The sequence below is a fragment of the Formica exsecta genome, unplaced genomic scaffold (genome assembly GCF_003651465.1).
Source record: "Formica exsecta isolate Colony F162 unplaced genomic scaffold, ASM365146v1 scaffold11, whole genome shotgun sequence".
NCBI classification, from domain to species: Eukaryota; Metazoa; Arthropoda; class Insecta; order Hymenoptera; family Formicidae; genus Formica; species Formica exsecta.
Window position 1 is genome coordinate 837,700 of NW_021848439.1, and position 11,389 is coordinate 849,088.

General features: G+C 31.0%; 1 protein-coding gene across 3 annotated transcripts in view; it reads right to left on the reverse strand.

The window, feature by feature from the left end:
* The window catches only part of LOC115235560 (homeobox protein abdominal-A-like), a 25,086-nt gene that overhangs the window by 1,492 nt on the left and 12,205 nt on the right, over positions 1-11,389 (reverse strand). Inside the window, exons 4-6 of one of the 3 annotated variants that reach the window (XM_029807434.1) lie at positions 10,953-11,382; positions 8,313-8,384; positions 1,857-2,002 (exon numbers count right to left, since the gene is read on the reverse strand). In XM_029807434.1, coding sequence (XP_029663294.1) covers positions 1,857-2,002; positions 8,313-8,384; positions 10,953-11,382 — 648 coding nt within the window. Of the gene's footprint in view, positions 1-1,856; positions 2,003-8,312; positions 8,385-10,952 lie in introns of all 3 variants that reach the window. The other 2 variants (XM_029807443.1, XM_029807453.1) reach the window with 2 other exon arrangements.

An 11,389-nucleotide genomic window follows, 5' to 3' on the forward strand; every position in this document is an offset into this window, starting at 1 on the left:
ATTAATTATTATAATATTGCGATTAATTAATTATTATAATATTGCGATTAATTAATAATAATTAATTATTAATTCTCATTAATATTTCAAATTGTATTGTTCCTCCTCCTCTTCTTCTGCTTCAGTTCCTTCGCGCGTCGATTTTGGAACCAGATTTTCACCTAGAACATTCAGGGGGATCGTTTCGTTCGTTGATTGCATTTAATCGTCCCGTAATTTTGTTGTTATGATTATTTGAGAAATTCATAATGTCCATTTTTTTTAATTATTAAATTAAAAGTGCAATCTTTCTCATTCTGATAATATATGTATAATATTATTTTATTTTTATATATAAATAGCATATTCATATATAGTTTTGTTATTATTTTACTTCTTTAGAAATTAAGATATTTATATATATATATATATATTATATACTCTGTGTTATGTAAAATGCAATAAAAAACGAGCTAGTAAAAGTCAAATACAGAAAACACAAGGCACATAAGTAATTGTCTTTAAAAAGATTTATTATTTAATTATTAATTAATTAATAACTATTATTAATTATTATAATATTGTGGTTAATTAATAATAATTAATTATTAATTCTCATTAATATTTAATCATTATTAATTAATTATTAACTATAAATTATTATGTAATTATCCTCTTTTGAAGATATAAATAAAAAAATTTCATGTGTAAAATAATTATTAAATAACATATTAATATTAATATGTTAATATTATTTTATATCAGTAATAAATGTAGATGTAATCTATATGTGATAAGCTAGATGCGATAGGTGGTAGCGAATATGTTAAGCATGAGTTTTCAAATTGTATCGGTACAATCTAAAAAACTTTATGGTGGTACGATTTAAGAAGCATGATACGTTTTATAAAAATATTGCTTTAAATTTTATAATAATTGTAATAATATATGTACATCACACGCACACAAATAAATATACGATCTTTTACAATAAACTTGTTTTTATATAAAGAATATAAATCAGAATAAATCGTATTATTAGATTAGTATCAGCTATATAAATTTTTAAAAATTATATCAAAAAAAAATTGTCCAAAAATTAGATTAATTGTATTTGATTTTTTCAAAGATTTATAAATATTTTCAAATATTTGTAACACGTATAAAGATTTAATAATTTTTTATCTGTATTTCTTATTTAATTTTAATTATTTTACATTTTTACCATTAATAAGCTAATATTGAGGTACGATTTAGGAGACCGGTACGTATTGCAATTCTCCCCTATCTATATATATTTTTATACATATTTTACACATATAACGCATTATTCTTGCTTTGTATACGGTTTTTGTTGTTCTGTTACTTCTTCAGAAATTAAGAGATATCTCTACTCTAATCTTTATCAATCTTTCCTACATTTATACTGTGCGGTAATGTAAAATGCATTTAAATATCAAATTTAAAATTATATTTCTCTTTATTATAATTTTTAATAAAAATGAAGCTAAAAAACGGAAAAAGATTTAAAAAAATAACGTAAAGAAAAGCTCAAAATCGATACATATACAGTAATTCAATAAAATAACCACATATAATTAACTTCTTAAATTGTATGATTTATCTTAAAATTATTAGCTCATTGCATTTAACTCTGGTTTTTAATCAAGTATATAAAGATCGTATAATAAAATCTCTAGATAATTTTATGCGGTTATCTTTTCCTTATTCTTTTTTTTTTATTTTGTGATGTAAAGCTGTTATTTCTGCTAAAATAATCTTAATACGCAGGATTATATCGCAGGAATGGTGCGAAAAGAAGCTATTAGAGAACATTACATAGGTTGAACGTTAATTTGAGTGGGATTTATACTTACTTGTCGTTCCGTGAGATTGAGCTGAAGAGCAAGCTCAGCTTTGCGTTTGATAGTGATGTAATGGCTCAGATGAAACTCTTTTTCAAGCTCCAGTCTCTGATAGTCGGTGTAAACCACGCGATATTTGTCTTTTGTGCGAGTTTTTCCTGAAAAAAAAAGAAGAAGAACAGATAACGGCCGGCGTCATTACGCGGTTAATATCTATCATACTGATTCTCTTGTCAATAATACGTTAAAGAGATAACGTTTTCAGCACATACACTGCGTGGTGACATTAACCAAGCAAAGAGAAGTTTCGTAATTAATTTCACGACGGATTAACTCTTTCAGTATTATCGGCGACTATGATCGACAGCCGCGTCGACTATAATTGACGATACAAAAAAGATACAAAAAGAATTGTCCTTCGCTGAATTTTATATGGAATTAATTAAAGAAATTAATATCAGTCAAAAGAAAGAGTAACGTAAAAGGCAGTTGTAATTTGCAATTTAGCTGTTCTGCAAAGAGTTTTACATCTGAGATAAACAATTGCGTGTAAATTCTATAATTTTGAATGTAGACATGTGTTACATATATGTATAATATAATAGTTTAAAATTGTGAACGGTTGTTTCAAGATCTTACTAAATCAGGCTGATGAATATTCGTTTAAGGTTTTCTCTAATCACGTTATAACGCGAAATATTTCATTTAATTAAAGTATCATTAATTATGTTAAATTATATTAAACTTTATCATGTAATATAAGCTTGTCCAATCTTAATTATTTTTAGCATATAAATTGCTTTAATTTAATACTTTAGTGTATTTATATTCATTATATCAATAAACATAGCAATTATTATGATTTATTTTAATTGTTTATCTCAGATTTACAAAACGATTACTCGAAAAAAATAGTACTAATTAGATGGCAATTTAAAAAAAAAAAATGTAAATTATTAATATTGCCTCACATGACACTCTACTCTCGCATTCCAATCAGTTTAGTTTCAAATATTATGAATCTAATTGAGTATATATATCAGTAACACTATACATTTATTATGTTAATAGCTTGCGTTTAAAACGATCATGCGCTAAGCACATAAGAAATATTTCAAGACGAAATAAAACAAAATAAAATACAACCTATAATATACATATGTATGAGAATTAAAATTTACATTTTTTGTAATAGTAATTATATAAAAAGAGACAAGCGCACATAAAAAAGGTAGCCTGAAACAATGATATGAACAGAGACGAACAGAGAGCATTTACGATTCACGATGAGTAACGCGGAGCGCTTATTATGTATTTCTTAGGGAAGAGGAAAGAGGCAATGGCGACGCGCCAAGCTACGTCAGAAAGCGGTAAAAGAAAAAAGTGCGTTGGCAATCGCACGGTGTGAATGCGTTTCTTACGACGTGGCGCGTTCATGGCGGTAACACGCGCACAAAATACAGAATAGAGAGAGAGAAAGAAAAAAAAAAGAGGAATGAAAGAGACAGAGATGGGAACGGCGCGAGATGTCTCGGGAGAGAGGGACACGATTAGATAAGGCCCCGCCGGCGAGATCAAAGGCGTGCACGTTAATCCACCACTCCTCGATAAGGGGACACCGAGGCTTTCGTGGCATCACGAATAAGCGGCGACCTTATAGAGATAGACTTTTCGACGGTACACATCTTAGGCATGGATCCAGGTGGATTCAACATGGCTGGCAACTCGGCCCTCGAGGATGTCCTCGTGACGAGGATGCACGAGCGACAGATAATAGAGTCGAATAAACGATGAATTATTGAAAGAAAGTCTAATGAAGTTTATAATGTTTATTTGAAAAGTATTCACAGAAAATCAAACTCATTGTCCGTCAGTTTACGAAATATCGGTACTTAACATTTTTCAGATTGTCTCCAACACATTTTTTTCTGCTTTTCTCTTTGTACCCTCTTGTCTCTTTAACAATATGGCGGCAAAGAACAAAATCCTTGAGACTTTGAAAAAGAAGGCAAAAAAGAAAAAAAATTTAAACAATGGATACATTTTTGTCCATTTTTTAAATCCTAGTGTTCACGGTGAAAATTCTATAAAATCCCAACTTTTGCAATAAATCAAAAAATGCGAGAATATATTACATCACATAATCACATCGAAACTTTCTCTACATTTTTTATCTAAAAAAGATCATATTTTACTAAATATAAAAAATAATGAACACACACACATTTCAGAAAATCATAAATTTTAAGATATAAAACTTTTACATAGCGCACACATTTTTTTAGAAGATAAAATTTTATACATCTACATTGTTTTACGTTTCGTATATGAAAGAATTATCTTATTTGTACGATACTGTGCAAAAAATTTCGCACAAAATGTAATGTAAGTATCGAGGATTTACAGAGTTAGGCAACATTGACATTTCGGTGATACCCATCGGCGTGCGCGCGTTTATTATTAAATCTACGTATAATCTGTTCAAATGTAACACCCAGCAATATATTACGGACTGTCGGGTTTCGAGTTTTCATTTACTCACAGATTGAGATCGATCGTTATCGCGGGCACTTCGAGCTCTCCATATCTATGATAATGCTTGAATCACATCTTTGCCGTATATCCTGTATGAGAGAGAACGCGCGCTGTATAATAAATTGACACGCGTTCGCTACTGATCATTACATCTTATCCGTCGCTACCGGCTTTCAATCATCCGAGCTCCGAAATGTAACTCATTGTTTCCATCATAATTTATTTGCCGTATTAAAATATAATTAAATTAATAATTGTGTCAAAAAAAAAGACACGCTCATACATACAAAGATCATCGTTTTCTCTCTAAGAAAAAAATATTATACCAAATTTATGAATAACATTTTCAAGAAACGAATGATCTGATAATAAACGAGAGAATATTCTAAAAGGAAATCTTTTCCGATTATGACAGATTTCTTTTTTTTCTAACAATCGATTACGTAATAATCGGTTTAAATCTCTGTTATATAAATAAAGTGCTACACATGAGAGATAAACGAAAAATAAATATTAGACACTGTTCGCCATAGTTTTGTCAATACGATATCGCACGATGTAGCTCGAATTTTTCCTTTCCTTTTTTTTTTATTTTTTTTCTGTCATATGTGCTGCACATTGTTAGACGTGTAAATATTTGACATGTTAAGAGCAAATGTCGCGCAACTTGATGCACGTAAACAAACATGAAATATCCTTAAACCTTATCAAAAGACAGACTCTTTATCTCGTTGAAGATTGTAATCGAATAAAAAAAAAAATTCAAACTGTACGCGGTACTGGCCTTAATTGCGATAGATTCTTCGTATGTGAGCGACGGCACTCATCACGCCACATTCGCAAAGATAATTTTGCAATTTCGAATCAATTTTTTATCGCGAGACGAAAGAAGCTACACTATTCACCGATGCAATATAATAAGAAATAATTCACATATCTAAAAAAATGTTTGCGCTTGCGCGCGTGTACACATAATAAATTTATTGCGTAAAATTTCTCTAGAGAGATTCATGATTTAAATAATTATTAGTATCGTCTATTAAGGTTTAACAAACTGCCTAAGTAAAAAATCGATACTAGAGATTACAACAAAAATAAAAAACAAATTAACAATATAATCTGGCAAAGCGCTTGGAAGTAATTTATCAAAATTTTCAAACAAAAAATATAATATAATATTTAATATATATGCGACAATTTTTATATATGAAATGTAAAAAGAATGAAAACTGTTAAAATAAAACGATTTAACATCGAAGGTGAATGATTCGTTCTCTTTAATATCACACCCGAAAAAAAAGAACTTGGAAAAAATCGACATTTCTAGTTTCTGGAAAACTTTTTCACAACTCTGCACGACTCGAAGTTACAACTTTTTACATTCTGAAGTGACTATTCGCCGGCACAACCCTCAGATAGTTTGCGGATTGTATGGCCTCTTGTTTGAAGGGGGGCGAGTGTCGTGTCGGGATTTTTCGTCGCACGCACGGGTCGCATGCGAGCGTGTGAGTCAGTCGGGAAGGATTATCGTCGGCGTTTTTCATCTCACCGATATCGGGACTAGCACCTACGATTACTCGAGTCTCGATGACGCGTCGCGCGAACGCAATGCACTGAATGTTCTCAATAACGTGGTTGTAAGCACAAAATATGTACGTTAGTTGTACTCTTCCTTACATCTTTCTATGATTGAATCGCCCTCGAGAAAGCTAAAGTCGAACTTTGGCAAGAGGCAAAAATATGTATAAATATATATATATATATATATATTATATATTTAAAATAATTTTTATTTCCTCCGCCACCAAGAGGATTCTTCATTTATAATATTTCGTGCAATATCATTATATTCTTTTGTAATTTTTTTCCTTTTAGTAATAATTGAATGCGCAAATACTGTCTCTCGACGGAAGCAAGCCTAACATTTTTAGACATTAATTCTGTGGTCAGATATAGATGGTGATAATGAGATCGAAGTACTTATATCAATTAAGAGATAAACAAAACATTTAAGAGTACAAAATCTATTATATAAAGATAAGTAGCATGTACACAGATAATATAATAATTTTTTTTTTAGGTAAATTACACACACATGTATTTACATATATATACAATAGTTATTAATAAAATATATACAATTTTCAATTTTAATCGATAGATATCGTATTTTTTCATATTTTTCATTAATTTCCCTCCTAAAATTTCAAGTTTTCTGGAAATGGAATCAATTTGGTAACTTCAGAGTTCAATTGAGCAGAGAAACTATTAATCAATATGCGAAATTAATTGGAAGAAGAACAAGAGAACATCCAAAGACACTTATTGATAGGCATTTACCTTCTTTTATTCAATCTAGGCCAGGTAAAAAAAGAAAACAAGGAAAATGTGCCGTTTGTAGGCAGTTAGTGAGAAAAGAGAAGAAAAAAATGAGGGTATCAAAAATCAAGGTATGAATGTGATATTAGTTTCTGTGTAACTGATTGCGTTAAGAAATATCACAGGTTTAACTCATTTTTAATCCAAACTATGTTTGTTTTCATTAGATAAAAATACTTTTCATAAATTTTATAAAAATTTAATTTTTTTTTCAAAGAAAGTAACCGGTCCTCAAAGGGCAAAATTTTTCGTCCGCCATTCGGTGGTGCTTTCAACCGCACAAGTCGATACGATAAAGGGATCGCGGCGAGACGAAAGGCGTCATAAAACCGGTAGAAATTGCGTGCTGCTATCGTAGAATCGCTCTCACGGAACGACGCGATTCGCGAACGAGAAAGCGCGCACGAGAAGAAGCGCCTTCCTCTCGAGAATGTACGACGGCCTCGCATTTCTGTGTATTATGCGAGCAGACTGTTGTCATGAGGAAAGGAGGCTTCTGCCCGAGCGGCGCTTCTACCTGCAATATAACCATAAAATGCAGATAATAGCCGTTGGAAGGTACAGGGGACGCACGCTCGTTTTAAGGTACTTAAAGCGCGTACTTGCTGCACGCGCGTCAAATAAGATGCAAATAAGAGAGAAGAGAGAGAGAGATGTAACGAAAGAGAAAATTAGAAATAAAGAATCTACGAATCTAGAAAGAATGTGATAGCTCTAGAGCCCGAAGGACAACAGGATTCAAGGGAGAAACTGTGATCGGGAGATATCTTTTTTCCTACGGGTATACTAATTCCAGTCGAATAAAAGGATGGAGAAATTGGTAGTTTTCTGAAAGGAAAGATAGTCGGCCAAATGTTGCGTGCAAACAAACCCTTCGGAAAAAGATTGCCAAATGGCTATTTCAGTTTTTAGTAAGAAAATGGTCGCCAGATGCTGCTTATGACAAATTTTTATTGAGCTAAAGATGACTAGAAAAATGAGATGAATGATGAAATTTCAGAAGATATCACGCGAATAAATGATTCTCTCGAGCCACAATTAATTATTATTTATTAATCAATGTCACTATAATTAATCAATCTTTTCATCATTTGATCATTACGATACATTACGTGTATGAAAAATAATTAAATACAGGATCTATAGGTCTTATAGAAATATTTTTTATTTTTCCGTTGCTATTAATAGCATTTTTGACATTTCTTTGAATATTGTAGCTCCCGCAGTTCTCCTTAGTACCTCCAGCCTCTCTAATATTCCTTCAAGAAAAAAAAAAAAAAAAAAGTAATAAATATATTCTCGGAAATATTGCTAATATATATATATAATATGAGAAAAATTACTAAAAAATATATCCTGATTTTTCAGACATTCTTTAGACGCGTCTTACGTGTATATATGAACTTCTATTTAAATTTATAATGCTAGTTCCGCAAATTTATTACAAAATTTTCTACTAAACAACATTGAGTACTTGCATGCACAATATAATGCATGCAAAAGAACATCAAAGTAACATCGTACACAACAATTGATCTCGATTGTAATTCATACCGAGAGTTTCAAGTCGACAGCAGAGTTCGTTAATTGGCGAAGGCGATTCCGCATTGTCAGCAGCGTTGCACGCTGCAAGAATGAACATGACAGCTCTCTCATCGTATGAGAAGTTATCGATATATGTATTAAGAACGAACTGGATCACAATTAAGTTAAAAGTTAATAAGTTCAATACATTTCGAGATTCATGAATTTGACATTGCGCATTTTTAGCTTCTCAAAATATAAAATTAATAATTAATTTATGAATTAAAGTAAAGATTTGCTCTGTAGAATTAAATATTTATTTTCATGCGATTTTGTGGTTAAATTATATTCTACAGGATAAAAATCTCTATTTTAATTCATAAATTATTTATTAATTTTATATTTTAAAAGGACTAAAAGTGCTTTGTATGTGTATATGTGCAATGTCAAATACATGAAATATATTAGATTTATTAACTTTTGATATAGTTGATCCGTCCCAGAGTTCTTCCTTAAGAAATTCACCGGACTCGAATGAATCGAGTATTACGGTGCCGCGAGAGACACGCGGGTTTTGCTACGTAAGAGTTAAACTCTTTCTTGTCGCGTGTGTTGATTCAGGACATCGTGCGAACGAATGGGATTTTCGTTCGAAACCGGAGAAAAATTCAGGTGTATGACAAGAGGACAGACGGGTCGGGGAGAGAGGGGACGAGAGAAGGGTAGGGGAGGGATTATCTCACAAATATTTGAGAGCAATTAGATGTTTGCTCGTCTGTTACCGTGTTTACATGGTTTGACCGTATCTAGACCGCCGAGACGTGTTTATAATCGCGCGCGAAGTTCTCGGCGTTCTCGTTAGACGTGCGTCTTAACACATGCGTGTTAAACTCTATTATGCGGTTTTTAAATCGTCCAATTTTTCAATCGATCTTTTAAAATCGAAGATTAATTATTCGCATTTTTCAAGTCTTATCAAAGATATTTGTAAAATTCGCGCGTCTCTCGCAGCGACTGAACAATCTATAGAATCGGTTTTTTTTCAATATAAAATTTTATTAACTAATAAAAATAAATTCTAATAAAAAATACATTTGTACGAATCTTCAATATTCTTTTAAAGATGTAATAAATATATATTCTTGGAAATATATTCCAAGCATCTATATAAAATATGGGAAAAATTACTGAAAAAAAATATCCTACTTTTTTAGACATTTTTTAGACGCGTCTTTTTTTAGCTTTGTTTCAATTTAATGTTCGTTCTACAATTCGACGTTTAAATATCCTGATATAAATTTGTAATAGATATGTACGGTGCTAAGAGAATGAATTGCATTATTGGCTATAATCCTTGATAACATAGGGGATAGATCTTTTGTTTTTCGTTTTCTCATCTGACTTGATCAGATATCATCGTGTTGCGATGGTACGTGTAATATCATGGCTTTAATCCTATATACAATATGTTTCATAGTAAATACGGCTTTATTGTATACGACTATAGAAGGACGTTTAAATTATAAATAAACGTTGCCGAAAAATCTTTGAAGAAAATGATTCAATAGTTATCATATCATAATTTCGTCAAACGTCGATTTCTGAAAACCGCACGTCTGAGATTAATGAAAATAAAAGTTGAAAATTTTAAATATCCGCAAACTTTGCGAACTCATGACTGCGTTACGTATTATTAATAATTATTGGTTTTTTTAATACCATTACAGTAATTATTTTTTAATGCAATTTTACATAGTTTGTTTTAGATAGCAAATAATAATAGAGAAAAAGAAATTATTGTGTTAGGCTCTCGATACTAATTAACATTATTTTTATTTGATATTTATAATTCTATTCATTTACTTTTTTCGCTAAAATATTCCGAACAAGAAATGTTTATATTTTTGACAGTTTATTCGGATATTAAATATATAACAAAGTCTATAATTTGAAAAAATGTATATGTGAATTCAAGGTTGAAATGAAATGACATGAAATTTTTCTCTCAACACGATTAATGAAATACTGTATATTGTAAGCGATATAACTGTTTTCGTCGGTCAATTAAAATAAAAAAATCTGATCTATGATAATTTCCACTACAAATTGCGTTGTGTTACATCTAGTCAAATATGCAAGATAAGATAAAAATTAAGTGGGACTAGGGAGCGACGAATCGAGCATAAAATGTTTCCGACGGTGCGTGTGATCTAATATTCACGCGTTGAATTAAATTTATTTATAATGCATATTAAGATAAATTTCATGAAATAAAAAATGGCAATTTTTTTCTTGCTTGGAACGTGTTATCTATCATGTTTTAAGAAATAATAAATATTTTTGATATCTATATTAATAATGCAAATGCAAATTTAAATTAATATTTGTCCAATTAATTTTGCTTTAATACTTGTGTTATCATGTTATATGTGTTCTGTAAGGAAAATATTTTTATCATAATTTTGATGTGCTCTATTATTTTATTATTTTATTATTTTAATGTTGTTATAATAATCTTGCCAATTTCTAACACATTTCAACGAATCTCACACAAAGATAATTCTATTATTAGATAAATTGACATCATTATTCAAGACTAGATATAAAAAAGTTGTAAGAGTCGAAATGATCTTTGTTAATCAATAAATTTTAAATGACAATTACACTGACCTGGCTTCGGTTGACTTTGGTACGATGATCTCTTCATCCACTCGTAGGGACTTCTTCTTCCATGCGCGATTCTGGAAGTGTATGGTTGATGTCTAGACGGCAATCCTCTTGATGTCGATGGTATGGCCGACATTTCTCTCGATGTAGACGGTATAGCCGGCATTTCTCTCGATGTAGATGGTATGGCCGGCATTTCTCTCGATGTAGATGGTATGACCGACATTTCTCTTGATGTAGATGGTATGGCTGCTGATGTCGACGGCAAGTTGATATTTCCAGAGGTACACGGTACATCCACATCGTACATCGCATTTGGATTAGTAGGCGATAACGTGCTATTACTGCCGCTCATACTACTATCTACACCATTGTTTATATTGTCACTTACACTGTTTAGCCTGATGGATATTGATGGATGTGGATTTAAGATCGGCATT